The sequence below is a fragment of the Oncorhynchus mykiss genome, chromosome 11 (genome assembly GCF_013265735.2).
Source record: "Oncorhynchus mykiss isolate Arlee chromosome 11, USDA_OmykA_1.1, whole genome shotgun sequence".
Taxonomy (NCBI): Eukaryota; Metazoa; Chordata; class Actinopteri; order Salmoniformes; family Salmonidae; genus Oncorhynchus; species Oncorhynchus mykiss.
This window is the reverse complement of record NC_048575.1, coordinates 27,158,680-27,172,453: the sequence shown is the minus strand read 5'-3', so window position 1 is coordinate 27,172,453 and position 13,774 is coordinate 27,158,680. Positions and strand designations below refer to the sequence as shown.

At 46.3% G+C, this 13,774-nt stretch overlaps 1 protein-coding gene across 3 annotated transcripts in view; it reads left to right on the top strand.

Moving 5' to 3' along the window:
• The window catches only part of LOC110536594 (MAGUK p55 subfamily member 7), a 292,189-nt gene that overhangs the window by 179,949 nt on the left and 98,466 nt on the right, over nt 1–13,774 (top strand). For all 3 annotated transcript variants that reach the window (XM_036935251.1, XM_036935252.1, XM_036935250.1), the window contains 3 exons: nt 11,107–11,188; nt 11,967–12,052; nt 12,948–13,022. In XM_036935251.1, the coding sequence (XP_036791146.1) occupies nt 11,107–11,188; nt 11,967–12,052; nt 12,948–13,022 (243 nt within the window). The remainder of the gene's footprint in view (nt 1–11,106; nt 11,189–11,966; nt 12,053–12,947; nt 13,023–13,774) is intronic.

Here is a 13,774-nt window from a genome sequence, read left to right as displayed (position 1 = left end):
TCTCTCTCTCTCTCTCTCTCTCTCTCTCTCTCTCTCTCTCTCTCTCTCTCTCTCTCGGGCCTCTCTCTCTCTCTCGGGCCTCTCTCTCTCTCTCTCTCTCTCTCGGGCCTCTCTCTCTCTCTCTCTCTCTCTCTCTCTCTCTCTCTCTCTCGGGCCTCTCTCTCTCTCGGGCCTCTCTCTCTCTCTCTCTCTCTCGGGCCTCTCTCTCTCTCTCTCTCTCTCTCTCTCTCTCTCTCTCTCTCTCTCTCGGGCCTGTGTCTCTCTCTCTCTCTCTCTGTCTGCCTCGCAATAGACTCTTAATACCTTTGGCTTGGAGACTGCGGTGCACAACAAATACGTACAAAATGTATTTTGAGACAAGCTTTTGTTAATTTCAACTATTTAGTCAATGAAAGGCGTACATAATGACACTGAAGCCGTTTAAAACGAGGTATGAGGATGTTCCCTTTGTTGTCTGTTTCCATTAGCGTGTGACAATCAAGTCGTTGGTAACGACACTGAGATTAATGGAGCATTAGATTATATTATGGGAGGCAGGCGGGACACATGTTAGTGTTTTACAGATCGAGCCGTGTGCTTTAAAACCCATGCATCTTTCATTTGATGGATTAGCTGTGGGTTTGGAGCTCTGTGAGGAAGATGGATTGTTCTAGAATGTTCTAGAGTATAAAACATGAGGAAACGTCTGGGCCGTTCTGGTTTGATGATGCTATTGGATTTGATCACTTGTACGTGTATTTCTTTATAACTGGCAGTGGAAAGTGGATGGAGTGTTTGCTTCCATGGTGGTAGAGCACGCGCCCTCCTCTCTTTTACACAAAGCCTATTACATTTGGAACTTGTAACAGTAGTTTGTGTGTGTCCCCACTCACTGTAGACTGGATCTGAGATTTCAGATCTGTACTTTCAGTTTTGACTCATTCTTTCTAACCAAGTACCCCAACCTATTAACTTTCATTTCACTTTCATATCAACATCATTTTTTTTAATTGTAACTTCATCTGATTGGGTGATTTATGTGGCTGGTTGAGTGTTTGATAGAAAGCCAGACACACCACATGTCAGCTGTAGAGGTCAAGGTCACTTCTCTTTGTGTGTCTTATGATGTGATCAGACCTAGCTCATGCCAGTCTGGAGAGTGATCCACACACAGCCTCAGATCTCCCTACATCACAGAAACCACATTACCATATAGATCTCAAGGCTCACTGAAAGCGTTCCCTATCATCGGTAATCTTAAACGCCTAGAAGTGTTTCAGGCCTCTTGAACACTCTTTCCCATCTTGTTTGTATAATATCTGGTTGCTTTCCTCTCCCCAAAGCCTCTTCCAAGCCCCGTGCGTCAGTGTCCCGTCCGCGCGGCGTTACGAGAGCGGGAGGTGTGGTGGTGAATGTGCGCGTTGTTGCCTGTCCCTGTGCGGCGCTCCAGGCGACCTCTCTCTGGGGTTTCCCAGGCAACGTATGGAGATGAGAGGTGACATGTGAAAGTGATGTTTTCCTGGCAGGAGAATTTCAGAAGAAAACACTAAACAATCTCAGAGTGAGAGGGACACGATAACTGTCTCTCACACACACACACACACCTCAGGACAGAAATAGCAACCCGCAGAGCATGCTGACTGTCACACACTGTGAAACCTGGATTCAGACTCAACTTGAACAGCTGAAATGCTGAGGTGGGTCTGCTCCAATAGGTTTTCTCAGAGAGTGTAATGACTCTATCTAACATTAACAATCTGTGGATGGGGAGGAGGAGGGTAAGACAAATGAACTGAAAGCCGTCTTTCCCAGGACAGACTCCAACACAGACTATCTGGCAGGTCCGACTCCTCCCTGGAATTATCATGATAATGACCTGCAATTTTCCATTTTCTCATAATACCTGTTAATTGCACTCCCAGGTCAAGAGCAGGGTTAAGGAAATAAAAGAGGACATTTTAGCCCGAGTTTCTCTGCGTAGGTTATTATTAGTTGTAATCACAAGTGATTTAATAAAACCAGTGTAGAGGCATGCAACAGGTCACCCAGAGAGGATGGAATTATCTACTGCTCCATATTATAATGTAGGAGTACCACAGTGAATGATCTACTGCTCTGTATTATAATGTAGGAGTACCACAGTGAATGATCTACTGCTCTGTATTATAATGTAGGAGTACCACAGTGAATGATCTACTGCTCTGTATTATAATGTAGGAGTACCACAGTGAATGATCTCCTGCTCTGTATTATAATGTAGGAGTACCACAGTGAATGATCTACTGCTCTGTATTATAATGTAGGAGTACCACAGTGAATGACCTCCTGCTCCATATTATAATGTAGGAGTACCACAGTGAATGATCTACTGCTCTGTATTATAATGTAGGAGTACCACAGTGAATGACCTCCTGCTCTGTATTATAATGTAGGAGTACCACAGTGAATGATCTACTGCTCTGTATTATAATGTAGGAGTACCACAGTGAATGATCTACTGCTCTGTATTATAATGTAGGAGTACCACAGTGAATGATCTACTGCTCTGTATTATAATGTAGGAGTACCACAGTGAATGATCTACTGCTCTGTATTATAATGTAGGAGTACCACAGTGAATGATCTACTGCTCTGTATTATAATGTAGGAGTACCACAGTGAATGATCTCCTGCTCTGTATTATAATGTAGGAGGACCACAGTGAATGATCTACTGCTCTGTATTATAATGTAGGAGTACCACAGTGAATGATCTACTGCTCTGTATTATAATGTAGGAGTACCACAGTGAATGATCTACTGCTCTGTATTATAATGTAGGAGTACCACAGTGAATGACCTCCTGCTCTGTATTATAATGTAGGAGGACCACAGTGAATGATCTACTGCTCTGTATTATAATGTAGGAGGACCACAGTGAATGACCTCCTGCTCTGTATTATAATGTAGGAGTACCACAGTGAATGATCTACTGCTCTGTATTATAATGTAGGAGGACCACAGTGAATGATCTACTGCTCTGTATTATAATGTAGGAGGACCACAGTGAATGATCTACTGCTCTGTATTATAATGTAGGAGTACCACAGTGAATGATCTACTGCTCTGTATTATAATGTAGGAGTACCACAGTGAATGATCTACTGCTCTGTATTATAATGTAGGAGTACCACAGTGAATGATCTACTGCTCTGTATTATAATGTAGGAGTACCACAGTGAATGACCTCCTGCTCTGTATTATAATGTAGGAGTACCACAGTGAATGATCTACTGCTCTGTATTATAATGTAGGAGTACCACAGTGAATGATCTACTGCTCTGTATTATAATGTAGGAGTACCACAGTGAATGACCTCCTGCTCTGTATTATAATGTAGGAGTACCACAGTGAATGACCTGCTCTGTATTATAATGTAGGAGTACCACAGTGAATTATCTACTGCTCTGTATTATAATGTAGGAGTACCACAGTGAATGACCTCCTGCTCTGTATTATAATGTAGGAGTACCACAGTGAATGATCTACTGCTCTGTATTATAATGTAGGAGTACCACAGTGAATTATCTCCTGCTCTGTATTATAATGTAGGAGTACCACAGTGAATGACCTCCTGCTCTGTATTATAATGTAGGTGTACCACAGTGAATTATCTCCTGCTCTGTATTATAATGTAGGAGTACCACAGTGAATGATCTACTGCTCTGTATTATAATGTAGGAGTACCACAGTGAATGATCTACTGCTCTGTATTATAATGTAGGAGTACCACAGTGAATGACCTCCTGCTCTGTATTATAATGTAGGAGTACCACAGTGAATGATCTACTGCTCTGTATTATAATGTAGGAGTACCACAGTGAATGATCTACTGCTCTGTATTATAATGTAGGAGTACCACAGTGAATGATCTACTGCTCTGTATTATAATGTAGGAGTACCACAGGGAATGACCTCCTGCTCTGTATTATAATGTAGGAGGACCACAGTGAATGATCTACTGCTCTGTATTATAATGTAGGAGTACCACAGTGAATGATCTCCTGCTCTGTATTATAATGTAGGAGTACCACAGTGAATGATCTCCTGCTCTGTATTATAATGTAGGAGTACCACAGTGAATGATCTACTGCTCTGTATTATAATGTAGGAGTACCACAGTGAATGATCTACTGCTCTGTATTATAATGTAGGAGTACCACAGTGAATTATCTCCTGCTCTGTATTATAATGTAGGAGTACCACAGTGAATGATCTACTGCTCTGTATTATAATGTAGGAGTACCACAGTGAATGACCTCCTGCTCTGTATTATAATGTAGGAGTACCACAGTGAATGATCTACTGCTCTGTATTATAATGTAGGAGTACCACAGTGAATGACCTCCTGCTCTGTATTATAATGTAGGAGTACCACAGTGAATGACCTGCTCTGTATTATAATGTAGGAGTACCACAGTGAATGATCTACTGCTCTGTATTATAATGTAGGAGTACCACAGTGAATGATCTACTGCTCTGTATTATAATGTAGGAGTACCACAGTGAATGATCTACTGCTCTGTATTATAATGTAGGAGTACCACAGTGAATGATCTACTGCTCTGTATTATAATGTAGGAGTACCACAGTGAATGACCTCCTGCTCTGTATTATAATGTAGGAGTACCACAGTGAATGATCTACTGCTCTGTATTATAATGTAGGAGTACCACAGTGAATTATCTCCTGCTCTGTATTATAATGTAGGAGTACCACAGTGAATGACCTCCTGCTCTGTATTATAATGTAGGTGTACCACAGTGAATTATCTCCTGCTCTGTATTATAATGTAGGAGTACCACAGTGAATGATCTACTGCTCTGTATTATAATGTAGGAGTACCACAGTGAATGATCTACTGCTCTGTATTATAATGTAGGAGTACCACAGTGAATGACCTCCTGCTCTGTATTATAATGTAGGAGTACCACAGTGAATGATCTACTGCTCTGTATTATAATGTAGGAGTACCACAGTGAATGATCTACTGCTCTGTATTATAATGTAGGAGTACCACAGTGAATGATCTACTGCTCTGTATTATAATGTAGGAGTACCACAGGGAATGACCTCCTGCTCTGTATTATAATGTAGGAGGACCACAGTGAATGATCTACTGCTCTGTATTATAATGTAGGAGTACCACAGTGAATGATCTCCTGCTCTGTATTATAATGTAGGAGTACCACAGTGAATGATCTCCTGCTCTGTATTATAATGTAGGAGTACCACAGTGAATGATCTACTGCTCTGTATTATAATGTAGGAGTACCACAGTGAATGATCTACTGCTCTGTATTATAATGTAGGAGTACCACAGTGAATGATCTACTGCTCTGTATTATAATGTAGGAGTACCACAGTGAATGATCTACTGCTCTGTATTATAATGTAGGAGTACCACAGTGAATTACAAAGTTAATTTCTCAATCATGACCACATACATTCATTACTGTATTACCTGAGTATCACTTTACTTTCTTTCATTCATTTAGTTTTTCAGACGATGCGTTGTATTTCCTCTCTGGGATTAAGTATGCAAGGCCTCATAAATGCTCAGTTGGCTCTGTTTCTGAATGGTCCTATATGTAATGGGGGTGATATGCCATCTGTCTGACGTAAGGCTGAATGGCACACTTTTAGAGATATGATTGGAGGTAATTGCGTTTTAATGTCCAGGAGGCCTTGTTTCCATTGTGATTCTATTTTCCACAGTCAACATCTGGTGAGAGCAAAATGCTAGCATGTGGTTTCCACTACATTTGTATTTATATCCTAAATACTTCAGTCAACATGGTGGCAGGTAGCGGACTTGCCGAGCCAAAGTGAGAGTTTATTGTCGCCGTTACAATTTGCTGTTAAGTGACATCATGTCAAAACACGTTCTCGCCCACTGGCCCGACCACTCACATTTGTTTTTTCTTGTCTCGTTCAATTTGCAGGAAAAAATAATATTTGTTGAATGCCACAGGCTCAGACAATGTTATGAGTGGTCGTTACGGACTGAGGGATGTGTGTGTGAAATGGAGACGCCTGCTTGTTTTTGCTGGCAGGTTGAGGGGGGGGGGGGGGGGGGTAAGAGGATCCCCTCTGGTTCTCCGCTATGACCAGGCCACACACCCAGACTCCTGAAGCCCCAGCCACACCACCAGTCCTGTTGTTCCAGCCAGAGCCCCAATCCCAGCTCTAGATACCAGACCGCTGAAGAACCAGCCAGCAGATCCTATGGCCCTGGCCCCAGCCCTTATTCCCAATCCCCAATCGTATACCCTAGATGCCCTGAAGCCCCAGCCAGGCAGGGTTAGGGCTGGATAAGATGACTTCTGTCCTCTGTTTCTCCACCATGGCCGGGCCAGACACCCAGCCCCAGTGTGCTGTGCTAAGGTCTGAAGCCTCTCCTGCTGCTTCTCCTACTGCTGCTATAACAGTCCAGGCCCCCCAGCACCTATACTTAATCCCCAATAATGATTTACCCCCCTGAAGGCCCACCCAGCCATCCAGCCCTATGTCTGCAGCTGCAGTAACTGTCCTGGCCCCTACCTCAGTCTCTCTGCCCTGGGCCACAGCCACCAGCCCCCTGAAACCTAAGCCAGCCAGTAGGTTCTGGTCCTGACTGACGTGTGTTGAGCAGAGGGCTGAGGTCTCTCCTACTGCAGCAGTAACTGTCCTGGCCCCTGCCCCACTCTATCGTGGCTCCAGCGCATGTTGAAAGGCCCTGGAAGATATCGCTTGCCTCTCGTTCGCGCTCAGAAATGCACGCTCGCCTCCTATATACCGTGAGGCAATCCAGATTGTCCCCCCCCCCAAGCCCCGCTCTCTTTCCTCTTTCTAAAAGTTGAGTGAATATGTAAAGTGTGAGCCATTTGTCATCACGTACTTAATACGGCAACCTTGTCTCGCTCTGCATGTGTGTTTTATACGGCCGTTCACAGAGCCTCGGAGAGAGAATATAACTAACAGTCTGATATGGATGAATATTTCTCCAATTCTCATCACACCGCGGAGATTAAGCTATTGAGTTTTGGCCGGGCCTACAATAACGATCAGAAACATTTTATGTGTTCAAAATATAGTAATAGTGGTCGGAGCAGAGGTTCCCATATGGAGCTGATCAGGGGGAGAGCAGAGGATCACCTTACTTACTGATGAGTAATTGACCTAAAAGCACTGCTGATTCCACCAGGACGATTCCACATCGCTAACTTCTCCAACATATCATTTTTCGGAGAGAGGCTCGCTCGCTTCTTATAAGTAATGCCTATTTTTAGACCTCCGCCCCGAGTCGGAAGACTCTTAGGGAGGTGAGGGGCGAAAAGCGAAACAAAATACACACAAAAAGAGACACTTCCTTATGTTTCCCTCCTCTTGGGCTAACTAAGCTATCTATTTGGTGAGAATGACGAGGTTTAGCCAGTCACTTGATGGTTAAGTGGTGGCCCTTCTACTTACTAGTGTAGCTCATTCATCAGGCTTTGTGATTGTCCAACATCAATCATAACCCTTAAGTACTCCTGCCTGTCTAGTCGTGTCCCAAATGGCACCCTACTCCCTATATAGTGCACTACACTTAACCAGATGCCATAGGGTCCTGGTCGAAGGTAGTGCACTATATAGGGAATAGGGTGCCATTTGGGATGCAGCCTAGGCCTATGTCTGTCTGACTGTTAGTCAGTCTTTGGCTGGCCTGCGTTCAGGTAACCCCCGGGCACCACCGTTTCCCTGGCTCGAGTTAAACTCTCCTTGGCTCGTCCGCAACTCTCCCAAATGGCTTCCATGTGCCAGCGAGTGCTGATGGGTCTGTGTTAATGAATAGAGCAGCCATCCTCAGGTTAGCAGCTTCAGGAGAGGCCCCATGCAGGCTAGTGAATTCCCTACTCTATGTGTTTGTGGGTGTGCGCTTGTATGCACCCGTCCCAGTGTTTGAAGCCAGAGCTTCTTTTGGTTCAGGGCTGTTTATGTATTTGCTCATTAGGAGCTATGCGTCAGTGCTGTCGATCCATCACAGTCCCCCAGCAAACAACACACTGACAAAAACATCCATCACAGTCCTGGCCCCCAGCCAACAACACACTGACAAAAACATCCATCACAGTCCTGTCCCCCAGCCAACAACACACTGACAAAAACATCCATCACAGTCCCCCAGCCAACAACACACTGACAAAAACATCCATCACAGTCCTGGCCCCGAGCCAACAACACACTGACAAAAACATCCATCACATTCCTGGCCCCCAGCCAACAACACACTGACAAAAACATCCATCACAGTCCTGGCCCCGAGCCAACAACACACTGACAAAAACATCCATCACAGTCCTGTCCCCCAGCCAACAACACACTGACAAAAACATCCATCACAGTCCCCCAGCCAACAACACACTGACAAAAACATCCATCACAGTCCCCCAGCCAACAACACACTGACAAAAACATCCATCACAGTCCCCGAGCCAACAACACACTGACAAAAACATCCATCACATTCCTGGCCCCCAGCCAACAACACACTGACAAAAACATCCATCACATTCCTGGCGCCCAGCCAACAACACACTGACAAAAACATCCATCACAGTCCCCGAGCCAACAACACACTGACAAAAACATCCATCACAGTCCTGACCCCCAGCCAACAACACACTGACAAAAACATCCATCACAGTCCCCCAGCCAACAACACACTGACAAAAACATCCCAACTGGATGAAAAGCAGAGAGCTGCCACCCTCCGCCCCATACGGTCTGGACACTGCTCTGGGAAATGAAACAGACCTGTATCTCTCTCTGTTTGCTTTCTCTCTCCATCTCTCCATCTCTCTCTGCCCTCTCTCTGTCTGGTGCCCCCTTCCTCCTCATCTCTCTCCCTCCCTCTCATATTGCATCATGTTTCAGCTGTTTATAGTCTCTGTAAGGGGTTTGCTGTGACCTTAACACCAGGGTTTGACAGTGTTCTGCCCTCTCCACCCCTCCTCTGATTTCCTTCTACCAAAACCTCTCGTTACCATAATTGGACAAACTATTTGATGAAATGGAAAAGCTGTGAAGATCTCTGACCTGAGGAGGGTCTTATCCCCATGTTAAAGGAAGGGCCTCTGCTCTTTCCATCAAGACCAGCCGCCATCTCGTCTTCTTAACTCAACGTCACACAGAGGAAAGGACCTTGAAAAAAGTATTATTGGGGGAGAAAACCATTTAGGAGGGAACAGGTTGAGAAAACGGTGAGGGTGACGTGGTAATTTAGTGGAAGAAACCAGTCATCTCTCTGCGCTTCTTGTCAGCCATGACACTCCTGCCTGTTGGACCTATGGAGGTACTATATTTAGGTAGGTCGCCCAAGAAAAATGAAACGGAAGGACGTTTGGTTGGCCACCGCCTCATCATTGATGTCTCTGAGTCCCCCTGGCTAGGCCCTAGTAGCAGTTGGTTAGAACAACATGGCAGTTCGTTGGACAGTTTGAAACGAAGCACAGTTCACACACCGTGGAGAAAAAGGAGCCTCTTCTTTCACAGAAACAATAACAGTCTTGTAGATGATGTGAATAACAGGTAGAGACGAGAGGAGCGAGGGATGACTCCTTTCTAGTTCGTAACTATGTGCCTAGACGACACGTCTACGGAGCCGTTACCCGTCTGGCGCTGTCCGGTCGGATAGGCTGGCGGGGATGACACTCAATGCTTTGGCCGGGAATCGAAAAAGTTTCGCCGTCTCTCGTCTCGCTGTGTGCCAGCATCCGTCCACCATCCAGCACTCTGCCGATAAGTTGCTTGTGGAAGGGCGGGTTGGCTGTTGGCACACCCTGGACCCATTGTCTCTGGCTGGCTGAAGAGAGGGAGAGAGAGAAGCCCTGGTAAACGCATCACTGGCTGCACTGAAACCTCATCCCTTCTGTCCTCTATATCCTGTCTGGATGTCTCTCCCCCTGCCCTCTGTGTCCTGGTCTCAGCTATGGGGCAGTAAAGATGACAGTGAAAACACAGGGTGTCTGGAGAGAGAGAGAGAGAGAGAGAGAGAGAGAGAGAGAGAGAGGGAGACGGTGTCTGGATGTCTCTCTCCCTGCCCTCTGTGTCCTGGTCTCAGCTATGGGGCAGTAAAGACGACAGTGAAAACACAGGGTGTCTGGAGAGAGAGAGAGAGGGAGACGGTGTCTGGATGTCTCTCCCCCTGCCCTCTGTGTCCTGGTCTCAGCTATGGGGCAATAAAGATGACAGTGAAAACACAGGGTGTCTAGAGAGAGAGAGAGAGAGAGAGGGAGAGAGAGGGTGACGGTGTCTGGATGTCTGCTGATGCTACAGGGCTGAAGGTTAACTATCTGCTAGGGCCTCACTTTTCCAGACAGACATGGTCCCGGGATGGATGTCTATGCCGGGTAAGGTTTGGACTGTACTGTGCAGCCTGTGCTGTGGCGTTCATGTCAACCAGTAAGGGGATTCACCCCAGTGGTTGATTGAAGTGGGGTTTGGATTGGAAATCATAGAGAGGTGTAGCAGGTTGGAAGTGATGGTTGACCAGAAAATGTCTGTTGGACGTTCATGATGAAATCTCTGGATATTGGTACACGTGTAACACCATATGATGGCCTCCTGAGTGGCGCAGTGGTCTAAGGCACTGCATCTCAGGGCCAGCTGTGCCACTGGAGACTCTGGGTACGAGTCCAGGCTCTGTCACAGCCGGCCGCGACCGGGAGACCCATGGGGCGGCGCAGCGTCGTCCGGGTTAGGGGAGGGTTTGGCCGGCAGGGATGTCCTTGTCCCATCGCGCTCTAGTGACACCTGTGGAGAGCCGGGCACAGTGCACTCTGACACGGTCGCCAGGTGTACGGTGTTTCCTCCGACACGTTGGTGCGGCTGGCTTCTGGGTTGGGCATTGTGTCAAGAAGCAGTGCGGCTTGGTTGGGTTGTGTTTCGGAGGACACACGGCTCTCGACCTTTGCCTCTCCCGAGTCCGTACGGGAGTTGCAGCGATGAGACAGTTGGATACCACAGAATTGGGGAGAAAAAGGGGTAAAATATAAAAAGAACAACAAAAAATAAACCTTCATATGATACTTCATCTATTGACCTGTTCCTTTTGTGTCTGACGCAGGGAGCTACAATAAAGCGTGATGAGCACACAGGAGCCATCCTTATCGCCAGGATCATGAGAGGTGGAGCAGCAGACAGAAGTGGTTAGTTATATTTGTCTCTCTCTCCCTCTCTCTCACCACCCATCCACTCTCTCTCTCCCCACCATCTCTCTCTCTCCTCTCTCCTCTCTCCTCTCTCTCTCTCTACCCACCCACTCTCTCCACCCTCTCTCTCTCTCCACCCTCTCTCTCTCCACCCTCTCTCTCTCTGTCTCTCTCTCTCTCTGTCTCTCTCTCTCTCTCTCTCTCTCTCCACCCTCTCTCTCTCTGTCTCTCTCTCTCTCCACCCTCTGTCTCTCTCCACCCACTCTCTCTCTCCACCCTCTCTCTCTCCACCCTCTCTCTCTCCACCCTCTCTCTCTCCACCCTCTCTCTCTCCACCCACTCTCTCTCCACCCACTCTCTCTCCACCCTCTCTCTCTCCACCCTCTCTCTCTCTGTCTCTCTCTCTCTCTCTGTTGTAAAGTGTATTGCTGCATACGTGCCCAATAATCACTAATACCAGCCTGAAGAAGAGCCAGGTGAACAACCTGCCCACCCAGTAACCTGTGTGTTACTAAAGCAATACAACCTCACACATTCATTATACTCAGTTTAAAATGCAGTGGACACTTATTGTTTAGTCTGATATTAACTTCCAAAGGATTTCTATTAGTAGGTCTGTATTTTCTATTGTGTGTCTATAGCTGTGTTTGTGTGCACTCTGTACAGTGTGTGTTATGTCTCTGTGTCCGTGTCTTCTCTATTTTGCTCTCCTCTCTCTCTCGTCCTCCCTCTCTCTCTTCCTCCCTCTCTCTCCCCTGTCTTGTCCCTGTCCCAGGTCTGATCCATGTAGGCGACGTGCTGAGGGAAGTGAACGGGGTTCCTGTGGATGACAAGAAGCCAGATGAAATCATCCACATTCTGGTGTGTGTGCGTGTCTGTCTGTGTGTGTTTTAGTCCATGCTTGTGTGTGTATGTTATCATTGACCTGCTGTTTATAGTTGTGTTTCGGTGCCGGGGCCCCGCAGCTATAGAGATTTACAGTCTTGTTTGTAGTGGCAGGACTCTCTCCTCCTAACTCATCCTCACTGGGCGGCCATGTCCCTATGATTCATCTGTGTTGACAGCTAAGCTAAACTCTGGCTGTACCAGCAGGCCCAGGAACAGCCTCTGTTTGGGGTATGTTGGGCCACATACTCCCCTTGGAAGAGACAGGCAGGGAGGGGTCCCTGTAGGGGGCTTTGTAGTCGCTCCAAACACACACACACACACACACACCGCCACAGTCCTCAGATCAGCTCTGGTTAGAGATGGAGAGGAAAGAGAAAGATGGTTTGGAATTGGTAGACTGGGACCTGTTAAAAGCAGTGGTTGCTTTAGGACCAGAATCCTCTTGGCAGCTCTCCTCTCCTCTTCCCTCCGCTCCCCCAGTAGTCATCCTCTCCTCTTTCCTCCGCCCCCCCAGCAGTCATCCTCTCCTCTTCCCTCCGCTCCCCCAGCAGTCATCCTCTCCTCTTCCCTCCGCTCCCCCAGCAGTCATCCTCTCCTCTTCCCTCCGCTCCCCCAGCAGTCATCCTCTCCTCTTCCCTCCGCTCCCCCAGCAGTCATTCTCTCCTAATTGTTGAAAAGTAAACTGTTCCTCAGGTTAAAGCTTTCTCATTGGATGAGGCTTATTGGGTTTTGAGTTATTTACAATGAAACTTAATTACCCCCCCTTTTTCTCCCTCCCTCTCTTTCTCTCTATATCGCTCTCTTTCTCTCCCGCTCTTCTCTCTCTCTCTCTCTCTCTCTCTCCCTCTCTCGGTTGTCTGTGTTTCAGTCCCAGTCCCAAGGGGCCATTACGTTTAAATTAATACCAGCCATCAAAGAGGAGATGCCAAGCAAGGAGCAGAAGGTAAGGTCCTGCTGCTGTCCTGCCGTATTCATTATGCTGATCGGGTTACACTGCTCACTGCCTCTAGTGCTGGGCCCCATATTCACAAAGACTTTCAGAGTATCTCAGTGTTGATCTAGGATCAGGTCCCCCATCTTATTCATTATGATTTAAAAGACAAAACTGATCTTAGATCAGTGTTGGGGACCTACTCCGAGAATGTAGTTTAGCAAACTACCAATTACTTCACACTGAAAGAAGTTAAGCTACGCTAAATCAACCCCTAAGAAAAATTGAATTCATTCAACTCGCATGACTTTGAAAAATGATTTCACGACATCCAAACTACTTCATGAAAAAACATACCATATGTAGTTAGTTCACTACTCCCCAACACTGTCAGCAAGCTACATGTAGTTAGTTCACTACTCCCCAACACTGTCAGCAAGCTACAGTGCCTTGCGAAAGTATTCGGCCCCCTTGAACTTTGCGACCTTTTGCCACATTTCAGGCTTCAAACATAAAGATATAAAACTGTATTTTTTTTGTGAAGAATCAACAACAAGTGGGACACAATCATGAAGTGGAACGACATTTATTGGATATTTCAAACTTTTTTAACAAATCAAAAACTGAAAAATTGGGCGTGCAAAATTATTCAGCCCTTTACTTTCAGTGCAGCAAACTCTCTCCAGAAGTTCAGTGAGGATCTCTGAATGATCCAATGTTGACCTAAATGACTAATGATGATAAATACAATCCACCTGTGTGTA